Source organism: Diceros bicornis, chromosome 18 (assembly GCF_020826845.1).
Source record: "Diceros bicornis minor isolate mBicDic1 chromosome 18, mDicBic1.mat.cur, whole genome shotgun sequence".
Classification (NCBI taxonomy): domain Eukaryota; kingdom Metazoa; phylum Chordata; class Mammalia; order Perissodactyla; family Rhinocerotidae; genus Diceros; species Diceros bicornis.
Genome location: NC_080757.1, coordinates 32,232,263 through 32,245,385, shown reverse-complemented (window position 1 = coordinate 32,245,385; position 13,123 = coordinate 32,232,263). Strand labels below are relative to the sequence as shown.

The 13,123-nt window shown below is 34.6% G+C and overlaps 1 protein-coding gene across 8 annotated transcripts in view; it reads left to right on the top strand.

Annotated features, from left to right (window-relative positions):
- Window positions 1–13,123, top strand: part of STXBP4 (syntaxin binding protein 4) — a 162,105-nt gene that overhangs the window by 39,684 nt on the left and 109,298 nt on the right. For all 8 annotated transcript variants that reach the window (XR_009222705.1, XM_058560622.1, XM_058560621.1 and 5 more), the window contains 2 exons: window positions 7,026–7,122; window positions 9,573–9,664. Coding sequence is in view for 7 of the 8 variants with exons in the window: in XM_058560622.1 (XP_058416605.1) it covers window positions 7,026–7,122; window positions 9,573–9,664 (189 nt within the window). In the remaining variant the exon portion in view is untranslated. The remainder of the gene's footprint in view (window positions 1–7,025; window positions 7,123–9,572; window positions 9,665–13,123) is intronic.

Here is a 13,123-nt window from a genome sequence, read left to right as displayed (position 1 = left end):
CTTTAAAGATTCCAGACTCTCCTTTATCTCCTCCATTGTGTTCTTCATCTCCATCAGCACTGATTGGTTTTTCTTTATGATTTCAATCTCTTTTGTGAAGAAACTCCTAATCTCATTGAATTGTTTGTCTGTGTTGTCTCGTATTTCGTTGAGTGTTTTTATGATAGCTATTTTGAAATCTCTGTCATTTAGTTTATGGATTTCTGTGTCTTCGGGGTTGATTTCTGGGTGCTTGTCATTTTGTTTCTGGTCTGGTGATTTCATGTATTTTTGCATTGTGGTTCCTGTGTTGGTTTTGTTTTTCCTCATCCTGGAAGTCTCTGGTTGCAATTTCCACCTGCCGCCACTGTCTGGTAGTAAAGGGCTGTGTAGTCTAAGCGCCCTGCGCTCTGCCCGGTTTTTCTGCTGCGATCCGCAGTTTTGTTTTGTTTTTTTCCCACTGCGATCCACGGGTCCAGTCTTTTGATCAGGTCTGCCTCGGATGGCTAGGTCTGGTCTGGTCGAGCTGCAGAGTCCGGGTTGCGGGGAGGGGGGAGCTCTCTCTTTTGCCCTCTGGGTCCCTGACGTGGGAGGCTTCTCGTTTGCCCCTCTTTATCTGCTCTCTGGGGTGCTCAGATGTTGATGGTAGCCCTGTGGCTTCTCTGAGTCCTCTGTGCGGGAGTTTCCCACTGGCTGAGAGAGCCCGAAGAGCTACAGTTTCCCCGCCGAGGGCCGCCCCTCCCCCCTCTCTGGGAGGCACGCGGACCGGGATCGCTGATCTGATGGGGAGGGAGCGGAGTTCTCCTTACCTCTCCCCACTTCCTCCGGAGGCCCAGCACGTTCCGCTCTCAGATGTGCGGCAGTGTGGTTCCCTCCGCTCTAGCTTTTCACTGTCTAGGATTCCGTTGTTGGTCTGTGACTGTTGCTTTTGTTGTATCTTGTCGGGGGAAGAGTTCACGGGAAAGCTCACTCCGCCATGATGCTGACGTCACCTAAAGTGAGATTTTTTTAAATTCACCATTCAGTCATCAGAAAAAGTTAAGGACATTTGTTTGTCCAATTAGCAAATTTGTATTTTTGTTTAAGGTTAAAAGATGACATTAGTTATTCAAGAAATTATTGGAACCTACGTTTTGATTAAAAATAAATTACTTCCAATTTAAATTTATGAGCTTACCTCACTGACATGCTGTATTCATCCAGAGCAAATTTTACTTTCAACAAAACTTTCACCTATTACTAACTTTAGCTCTAGATCAATTTATACTGTTATTTTATTATTTTATTATTACTTATAATAAGAATCACCATATATTGAGTACCTTCTGTGATAGGTGTTTTAGTTGCATTACTTTTGTAAAATTGTTTTTATTTCTTTATATGAAAATATCAGTCATACCCAAGCATGATTATATTGTACAGGTATGGTTTAAAGAATAATAACACAAACACACATGTACCCACCACCCAGCTAAGAATGAGAATTTTTGACGTTGCCTCTGTATTTCTTCCTGATCATATATCCCTCTCCGCTCCCCAAGAGGTAACTGTATTCTAAATTTTGAGTTTACCATTTATATGCTTTTAAAAATTGATTACTACAATATTATGAGGTCGAAGAGTTTATCTTCAACTTTACTTGAGGTTGCTACAATTTTCACTTGTTTCTCCAGCTCCTAGAAAAATGCTTGGCTCATAGATAATGCTCAGAAAGTAATTGTTGGATTGGCGACTTGTTTTCTAGAGCAGTTTTACCAATTTTCATTCCCACTCGTCTTCGGTAAGAGTTCCAGTTGCCCCACATATTTACATTTAGTCTCATTATAATGCACTCTGATTTATTTCTACCATCTTATTTTTTAAAATTTTTCTTCTTTTTTTATCACTTTTTTTCCTCTCTTTATTGTATTTGGTTTGATTATATTTGATTATTTGGTTGATTGTTTTTGCGTTTTATTTCTTCTCCTCCAACTTCTTTAGAAATTATGTCTTCTCTTACTATTCTCCTAGTGATTACCTTAAAATGTTAACATGCATATTTCCAGTCTAAAGTTAATGAGAATCTTTACCCTTCTTTCAGGCATGGAAGGCACTTATAACACTCTAACTCTGATTAGCCTCTTTGCAACTTACACCTACGCTTATTATTTCCCAGGATTTTAGCTTTAGTGAGGCGTTGTTTCTCTAGTTCACTGTCTCTCTTTGCAGCCATCTGCTATTTCACATACCCATTGAGTTTCTAATTTATTATCTACCTAGTATTTTTATAATAGTATCTTGTTCCTAACTTTTATTTCTGATTCATCTTTTTTAGCTTAAAAAGGGTAAACAAAATGTAGTATATACATACAATGGACTATTATTGGGCCATAAAAGGAATGAAGTTCTGATATATGTTACAACGTAGGTAAACCTTGAAACATTAGGCTAAGTGAAAGAAACCAGACGCAAAAAGCCACAAATTGTACGATTCTCTTTATATGAAATGCCCAGAATTGGCAAATCCATAGAGACAGAAAATAGATTAGTGGTTGCCTGGGGCTGGGAGGATAGGGAAATAGCAAGTGACTACTAATGAGTATGACTTTTCTTTAGGGAGTGATGAAAATTTCCTAGAGTTACTGGTGATGGATGCACAACTTTGTGCATGTGCTAAAATCCACTTAACTGTGCACTAAAATGGTGAACGTTATGGTATGTGAATTATAGCTCAATAAATCTGTTATTAATAAAGTGAAAAGTCACATATTGATATGTACAGTATGGTACCATTTATATAAAAGTCAAAACTTAAAAATATTTTTTAAACTATTCATCATATATATTTATAAAAATATGAAGTAATGGTATAAAAATATGCCTAGGAACTGTCCGTAAGAAACTCATAAAAAGAGAATATAAAAAAGTGAAAAGGTATACCAAAAACTGGGAGAAAATATTTGTAATACACATAACATGTAAAATGCTAGTATCCAAAATATATAAGAACTCCTATAAATCAATCAGAAAAAGACCCACCAATACTGCTCCTAGGTGTATACCCTAAAGAATTTTTTACCCATGTGCTATAGTAGATGTGTACAAGGATGTTCATTGCTGCATTTCTGCATTACCAAGCAGAAAACCCCAATGACCGTCTACAGGAGGATGGACAGATAAATTGTGACATATTAATCTAATCAAATATATTTAGTAGTGAAAATGAAAAAAATGAATATATTAATGTTATAGTAGCATATAACCACATGGATGAATGATAAAACCATACAGTAGAGTGAAAAAAGCAAGTTTCAGAAGACTACCTGCAACAGTTTTATGAAGCTAAAAACAGCAAAACAAAATAGTATGTTAGGGATACGTAAGTATGTAACAAACCATTTTAAAATAAATAGTATGGGAATGATAATCACACAGTTCATTAGTAGTGGTTACCTCTGGTGGAGCAGGACAGAAGTATGTGAAATAAGTTTAGCAATTCTAAAATGGATTCATGGATGTTTTATTTTATTGTCCTGCTTTAAAACATATATTTGTTACATATATGTTTTTACTATATATCAAATGTTATATAATAGAATGCTTGGTAATATTAAACCAAATGTACAACAGTTGTTACCTCTGAGGAGAAGTTTAGAAGGGGCTTTTGCAATGTTTTGTTACATCCAAATCTGAGGTAAATATACTTAAATGCTAAGCTTTAATGTACTATTACAACAATTTTAAAAAGCATGCAAAAGACCTAAAATGTACAGAATTGAAAGCTGTGATATACTGATAATTTTTTAAAAACATAGAACACTGTATATAGTATAATTTAATTTTTTCCAAAAAATATATAATTTATATATTTTTTATATATAGGTGCTATATTCATAAAAAAAAAGATCAGGAAAATTAGACACCAGACTGTTAATAGTGTTTGTCTCTGGAGCAGTGGTTCTTAAGGACAGAGATGTGGGTTTTTTGCCTCAGGGGACATTTGGCAACGTCTGGAGACATTTTTGGTTTTCACAATTGGGAGAATGCCACCAAATTAGGAATCACTAAAAAAGATACTTCTTAAAATTCTATGTATAAAAATTTTAAACATATTGTTAAATAATTTATGAGTAAAAATCATTGCTAATAAACATATAAATAAAGTTTAATCTCACTTGTAATTAGGGAAATTCAAATTAACGAACAACAAACTATTTCATATGCAATATATTGACAAAAATTAAAGTGTGAAAACAGCGAATGCTGTTAAGAATGTAGAAAAATGGAAGTGCTTATATACTAGTGGTGTGCATAAATTGGTACAACCAGTTTGGAGAGTTATTTTACAATGTCCAACAAAGTTGACTGTATATATAACCTATGACTCAGCATTTCCTCTTCAAGGGATGTACTGTAGAGAAATTTCTACACATCTATACAAGGAGACATATTCAGTGTTTTGTAATAAAAACAGATTGAGTAATTATAAAAGCCCATCAATCAGGGAATGGATAATAAATTACAGTATATTCATACAGTAGGATACCATTTAAAGTTAAAATAATTGAACTAGTTTTGCAGATAATATTGAGCAATTGTAAAATCATAACATTGAGGTAAAAATAAAAATAATTTGTAAAGTTATCCTTTTGTATTATACTATTCATGTAAAATTTTAAGTATATTTAAATACGTATTATTAGGGGATACATGGAGTAATGGCATCAGATCATAGACAGGATGGATACATCAACCCTAGGATAGTGGTTCCTGCTGAGGAACAATGGAGAAAGCTTTCAACCAAGTCTATAATATTTATCTCTTAAAATATATATATAAATTTCAAGTGAATATCAATGAGTATTTGATGATAGCAAGTACATGGGTATTCTTTGTATATTCTCTTTCCTTTTTTTTTTTGGTATATTTGGAACATTTTTATGACTGAAGGAAAAGAACACCAAAAGTTGAGAATCATTATTCCATGTTATGCAAGACAAATATTTATGACTGTGTAGACAGGGTAGGCAGATGATGTTAGACTCAGCTCTAGAACCACTTTTGAAGGAATCTTTCCTGATGTTCTTTCTTCCACCTGTCTCCTCTCCTGGTGCCCAGCCACCTATACATTAACCAGTTTGTTTTTGCCATAGTATATTCTGTACACACTTCTATTAACTTACATATTGCACTAATTATATTTATTTACATGTTCTTCTCACCCTAGAGACCATAAGCTCTTCGAGGATAGTGGCTCTATATTGTTTGAGTGTCCATTTGCATAGTTTAGTGCCTGACAAATAGTAAGCACTAAGTATTTGGTAAATGAAGTGATGAATGACTGAACAGATTCCAAAGGAGGAAGAAATTTATAAAGGACAGTTACCAGTATTAAACTTTGCCTATGTTTTACTTTTGATATGATTGACACAGAATATGTTCTTGCCAGAATCCAATAATAGGGCATCCAGGGCCGGCCCTGTGGCTTAGCGGTTAAGTGCACGTGCTCCGCTATTGGCGGCCTGGGTTCAGATCCTGGGCGCGCACCGACACACCGCTTGTCCGGCCGTGCTGAGGCTGCGTCCCACATACAGCAACTAGAAGGATGTGCAACTATGACATGCAACTATCTAGTGGGGCTTTGGGGGGAAAAGAAAAATAGAGCATCCAGTCAGGCGCTATCCATTAGTTAAGATTAGGTTTTGCTGTATATAACTGGAGAACCTAAAATAACAGTGGTTTCCATTAGAAATTTACGTCTCTCATGCCCAAAGAAGCCTGAAAGAAGGTAATCCAGGCTGGCATGGAGGTTCCACAGTGTCAGGGGCCCATGCTCCAACTATCTTTCTGCTGCACCATCTTAATTGAGGTAGCTCATGAACCAAGATGACTGCTTAAATTCCAACAATCTTTTTCTTCCTGTCTTCCTCCCTCCTTCCCTCCCTCCTTTCATTCCCTCTTTCCTTTCTTCCCAAAGAGAGAAAGAAAAGGGACAAGAAGTGCCTACCCATATTTTTGAAAGACTTCTTAGAAGTACCTGCAGCACTTTGCCTTATCTCTGCTTGGTCAGTACATAGTCGCATGGCCTCATCAAGCTGCACAAGGGGCTGGAAAATATCTTTTAGCTGGATGACAGTGTTTCCAGTTACAAATTGTGGCTCTGTAACTAAATAACAAGGAGAGAATGGACATTGGAATACAACTGGCAGTCTCTGAATTTTTATTTTTATTTATTTATTTTATTATTATTTTTTTGTGTGTGAGGAAGATCAGCCCTGAGGTAACATCCGTGCCAGTCCTCCTCATTTTGCTGAGGAAGACTGGCCCTGGGCTAACATCTGTGCCCATCTTCCTCTACTTTATATGGGACGCCGCCACAGCATGGCTCGAAAAGCAGTGCCTCGGTGCGTGCCCAGGATCCGAACCGGCAAACCCCGGGCTGCCACAGCGGAGCCTGCGCACTTAACCGCTTGCGCCACCAGGCCAGCCCAGTCTCTGAATGTTTAATCAGCTGTGAGTACTAAAAGGAGAAGGTAGTGAGAAGTGGGTTCCAGAGAAAGCTTTTTATTTTACTATTTGTGTAAGCCTGCCCATAAACAAGCCCAAAATTGGAGTATTTTGTATTTAACCCAATTCCTATCAACTTTAGTTTTGGTCTCAAGTACAAGATATTAACACAATATCCATGGTTTAGAGTGTTACTTATAGAAATTAATGTTAAATTGGATTTAATAAAATTTCCTTGCTATTTTTCTACTGCCATATCACATATTTTAAACTAAGAAATTGTTTGAGTTTTGGTTCTAGGGCTATGCATATGAATTTGACATTAGCCAAAGTGCTACCCTTGGAAAAAAAAAAAAACTGAGGTGGTGGTGGCATCAGGAAGTTAATATTTTATAGAAAATGAATCCGTAAATAGTCAGCAGACTTTCTTTGGGCATCTAATTCTGTTCACTGTTCCTGATATTGATTCTTTTCACTGGGTTGTAAAATAAACTTGTAATGAAAAGTTTTATTCTTTGGAGATTTGAAAAATTGCTTCACATGAATCTTTTTCCTTCCAGGCTCTAAATTATCTTGGTATTCAGCCCACAAAGGAACAACAGCAAGCCCTGAGACAGCAAGTGCAAGTAGACCCAGAGGGGACGGTGTCTTTTGGAGGTAATATTGGGTTTATCATGTTGTAGCCTCGCAGAAACTTGGTGGAAGAGTTATTGTGACCCATTTTCGTTAAGAGTGCCTCTTTAGAAGGAGAGAAAGAAAAATAAGACCACGTCTGTTTCAAGTTCCTTAATCAGTACTCAGCTAGAATTACTGGCCTGGCTGGGTCAGCAGAAAGGAGAACTTTCTTAGACTCTTTCAGCTCTAAAATATCATCATTCTATCATATTCTTTTAAATTTTTTATTTATTGCATAAACATTGCTTTAGGAATAATAAAAAACAGTACAAAATGTAGAACTCCTAATTCTGCTACTGTGAAATTCCCTTTTTTTTTTCAGCTAAGATGATATAATAAATATTTTTATGATGCTGTATAATTATTAAAGGTAGCGTAATGTTGACATACTTAGTTGATGTACTATAATATTAAGCCTTTCCACTACTGGGAATTTTGGTGGTTTCTCAGTAGTTGATACTATAAATAATTCTATATTTAATATCATAGCTTTTTTCCTTCTAAATCTGTATAAATGGTTTGGACTTTTGTTTGTATTGATAAGTTGATTTCCAGAGACATTTTACACATTCATTTGTTCTGCCAATAATAATATTTGAATGTAACAGTTTTTTGTATCCTTGACAGCATTAAGTATTAAAATGTTTTTCTTATACAGTAGATACAACATTGTATCATTTTAAAAATATCTGTATTGCTAAAAAAAGAAATTCACTTTTTGGTTTTGAAGTGATGGAAAAAAGATGTATTTGCTCCCCTCTCCTTTTGAAAATCACCCAAAATAATAAGGAGAATAAGAAACAGAATTGCATGTATATCTAAAACCACAATATATAAGGACAGAAAGTGGATGAGGAATGTAAATGAATTAGTGAGCAGAGGCAGGTAAGCCCCAGTGTCTGAAGAGCTAGGGGAATCACAATGGGGAGTAGGCTGATTTGTCCCTGAAAAGGCTTAAGAATTGAAAGCATCAGGTACTTCTGAAGGCTGGGCTTAGGCAGGGCCTTTGAAACAAGATTGTTAGAAATCTGTATAAGGAGTAATTATATATGCTATTCCCTGCCCCTTCTTAGGCCATCCAGCAACTACCACTCACTCCCTTACACCTGCAGAGGAAAATAAGCATATTCTTTTGAGATTAAACCAGAGATATTCTGGACCCATAGTTGCCAGCACCCAGGGAATTTGAAGGGAGTGTATGGTGAGCTATCATTCACAACACACACCCAGATTGCTCAGTGAAATTTGCAGCCATGTTATACTCTATAGTAAGAGAGTGTAGGATTCTTTCTGAAGAACCTGAACAAAAATATCAGCTGACCACCTGATTGCTCTGTACTGAAACCCGCCAGTTGACAAGGCAAGTTCTGCACAGAAAATTTCCAATCAACGTTTTAGCGCCTGGTTCTTCTTAAATATGAACTCATAGCCAAGGGTCAACAGACATTTGAAGAAATCCTCCAGCATAAAATATAGAGCCCAAAACTATCAGACAAATAGAAAAAAGAGGAACTCAAAAAAAAAAAGGAAAATATTGCCAAGATCAGAAGAAGAGAACTTCAGATAAACCATAATTAACATCTTTAAAAAGATAAGACATCCATGAAATAAGAGTAGGTGTTGTAAAATAGGAACAATCAGAACATTAAAAGGATCCCTGGAAATTAAAAATATAGTAGCCAAAATAAAAAAATGTGAGGATACACAGATGAATAGGTCACACTCCAAGTCCGAAGAAGCTTATAGTTTGCTAGGACTGCGTCAGGCAGTGTTATGTAACAATCAAGAGTAGACGCCTTTGAGTTGGACCTTAAATGCAGCTTTGCTGCTCATTTGCCGGGTAGCCTTGGGAAGTTTAAGACGGTTAACTTATTTTAGCCCCAAACTGTAAAATGGAGAGGATAAGAGGACCTACTTCAGAAAATGCTGATGATGAAATTGCAAAGCCCCATGCCTAGCATATACAAGCTGTTACATAAATATTAGCTGCTGTTATTTATTTATTTTCACCACCAAAAGTCTGGTTGCCATCCAAGCTATTACTATTATTATTATTATTATTAAACCTCCGGTTCTTCCAGCTAGAAAAGCTGTAAATCATAATATTGTCATATGTTTCAAAAAAAGTTCTACTCATAATAAAAGAGTTGGAGAAATAGTTATGCCTGTGATATGTATTTGCTTTATTATCTTAACTGATTTATTAACTTCAGCAAAGTTAAATGAAGTTAAAACCAGTTGATTTCTTACTTCTTATATGAACTTATATTTATCTGCCACTTCAGTTAATACTATTTTAAGATAATTTATTTAAGTAAGCTAAATTTTAAGCATTAGTTATAACACATAGCTTCAACTTCATGTATAAAAAGGTAAGATTTATTGAGATGAGGTTAAATACTGTGTTATTAGTGAAATGTGTTCCATTTTAGATTTTGTCCAGGTTGCCAGAAACTTGTTTTGCTTGCGGTTGGATGAAGTAAATATTGATGCACATGATATTTCCAACATACTTGAGTCACAGGTAGAGTATGCCCTATAGAATTATCTTGATTGCACTTAAATCATGAGTCTTGAATGTTATGTGTCATATATGTAAGCTTTTTTTTTCATTTTTATCTTTTTTTAAAAAATAAATTATGCAAATAATACATGCTTCTTGTATAAATACATACAATACAGATTAATTTAAAATCAAAAGTAAAATTACATATTGATCTCCTCCATCCTCCTCTCTCACTGTCCCCACATGCTACTCCCATCCCTAAATTTAACACAGAATAGTACTCTTATCATAAGTATATACTCTGAAATTTTACAGTCTGAACCAACCTCATGTAATCAGCATCCAAAATCAAAAACACAACGTTAAAGAAGTACATTACCAGGACCGTGATGCTCTCCTACTCCCATGTTCCTTTCCAATTACTAGTGCTCTCCCTCTCTGTCCCTCAGTCAAGATCACTGCTCTTTTGCCTTCCAACAGCATGGATTGGTTTTGCCTGTTTTTGTGCTTTATGCAAATTGAAATTGCAAAGTCTATTAACTTTAGAAGTCATTTGTTCTACAGAACTTTGACATTTATGTTGTCAAATCTTTCAGTCCTTTTCGTGATAGATTTTTGATATTATTATATTATTGAGGAAGGCCTTCCCAGCCAGTTTATGTTATATATAATTTATATATTTAATTCACTCTAAATTTATTCTTGTCTATGGATAAGGTAGTGCCCTAAATTGATAACCACTTGTCCGTGTTCCACCATGATATATTTAATAACCATCCTTCTCCACTTTTGCCACTAATCTGAAATACAAACTTTATCATATACTAAATTTCTCTCCAGGTACACAGATCTGTTTGTAGGCCCAGCACTCTGTTCCATTGATTCATTTCTCTCTGCCAGTACATTATTATTTTAATTATTCTAGCTTTATAGTCTTAGGTTCATTGTTATCTGGTAGGTTAAGTCCTTAATTTTTTTTTTAACTTCTTGATTTAGATCTTCTAGATAATCTTTAGAACCATTTTGCCATGGTAATAAAAATTCAACTGGGACTTTTTTTTTTAATTAGAATCGCATTGAATTTAGTAGATGGTTTGGGAAGAATGAACATGGTTTATTTCTCCATTCATTTAGGTCTTTGTTGATGTTTTGGGAAGAGAATTAAATCTTGCTTAATATATGTCTTGAATATTTCTTGTTAGGTCTGAATAGATATGCTGTAGTTTTTGATGCTATTAGAAATGGGATTTTTTTTTTTTTACCATTATGTTTTCTAATTGATGATTCCTAAAGATATTAACTTTTGAATGGTTATTTTGTGTGCCGCCACTGTATTGAACTCCCTTATTCCAGTTGCTTTTCAGTTATTTCTCTTGGGTTTTCTAGGTAGACGTTTGAAATTAATTATGTTTTTGTCTCTTTAACAAATTTTTACTCTTCTGAATACTGTTGAATAGGAGCAGCGAAAGTGAGCAAGAAAAAATTTCCATGATATTTGAGCCATTTTACATTTTTACTTTTTTTAAAAGAAGCTAGCATTATCTTATTTAAATAAGATTTATACCATTTCTATTTTTCTGGAGCAGTTTAGATAATAGAAACTTTATTTGTTCCTTTAAGGTTTTGAAAATGTTTCATATGCCAAAAGATCTGGGCCTAGATCTTTCAGGAGAGGAGAGATATCCTGCTTTTTAATGTCTTCTAAGATTATTCTATTCAAGTTTTTCTCCTTCTCTTGAATAATTTTGTTAATGTACATGTTCCTAGAAAATTTTTTCTTTCATCAAGATATTAAAATTTATTAAAGATTGACCTGGCATTTTTTGAGATTTTTAATCTTATTTTTTTGTGTGAGGAAGATCGGCCCTGAGCTAACATCTGCCAGTCCTCCTCTTTTTTTTTTTTGGTGAGGAAGACTGGCCATGGGCTAACATCTGTGCCCATCTTCCTCTACTTTATATGGGACACCGCCACGGCGTGGCCTGCCAAGTAGTGCATCAGTGGGCGCCTGGGATCCAAACCAGCAAACCCCAGGCCACCACAGCGGAACGCGCACACTTAACCACTTGTGCCACCGGGCCGGCCCCATGAGATTTTTAATCTTATTTTTGATGATATTGCTTTTTATTTCATAGATGTACTACATAATTTTTACAGAGTAATCACATCCACAGGTTTTTTTAGGTCACCATTTAATTATCACTCAGGATATGATATTTCCATTGTGGTTGCTTCTTTGACCCTTATTTTGAACTTTTTTAAACATTTTCTAGTTTTATTGTTCCCTTTTGGTTACTGATTTCTGGTTTAATTCCACTGAAGTTAGAGACATATTCTATATGGTATTAATCCATTGACCATATACCCAGACATATAGTCAATTTTATGAAATCTTTCCCGTCTTTTGAAAAGCATGTATATTCTGCACTTGTTGAGTGCAGTGCTCCCTGTATGTCAGTTAGGTTGAGGTTGTTAATCATGTGGTTCAAATTTTTTATTTCGTTTTTTTTCTTCTTCAAATTTTCTCTTTCCTTACTCATTTTTTTGTCATCTTTTATTGTCAGTTACTGAAAGAGAGGTGTTTTAAAATTTCCCTAATTTAGTTCTGCTGATTTTTGCTTCATGTATCATAAGGCTGTACTATTAGATGTATACAACTTTAGGATTGTTATATCCTGACAGGATATTGAATCTCTTCATCTCTAGGATGTTTCTTGCCTTAAAATTAACTTAGTCTAGTTGTGTAGCTATACCACCTGTCTTTTAGTTGATGTTTTGGTTTGGTTTCCAGTGATTATAAATATTTTTCTTTTCTAAAGGAAACTGTTATATAGCTCTTTTAAATGTATCTAATGGAATCTAAATACTCTAGTTTTTGATACCCATAATCATTTATTTAAAAGAAAATTCATGCATAAATTCTTATCTCAGAAATTTATCGTCTTTCCTTTTTCTCTAACTCTTATTTCTATTCCATATTGCCCTAGAATGTTATAGTGATATACTATCATTTCAAGCATACAGTATGCTTAAAAGTCTTTCATTGATCACCCTATCTTTTTACTGCAAAAAAAATTTAAATAAATTAGAATGTATTTGTTTTAATTCACTATGTTTTCATAAGCTCTTACATATTAAAATTTTCTTCTGAATTGAATAGTAATTATACTTATTATTGGCACACAATTAATCAAAAATGTAATATAAATTTTGATCAATTATTTTTATAAACGTAATTTTAAAAATATAAATTCATATATCAATGGGATGGAAGGAGGATTATTTGCAGTCCAGCTCTGTCATTTATAAGATTTCCACAGTTGGCTGGGTACTTCTGGACTCTTTATTCTGTGGTTTATTTGTCTTCCTAAGTCTTGATATGAGACACATTCTCCCACCTTGTTCTTCTTTTTAAATATTCTTTGCCTAATCTTTGCTCTTATTTTGTCCATATAAGTTCTAGCAAAAATCTTGCTG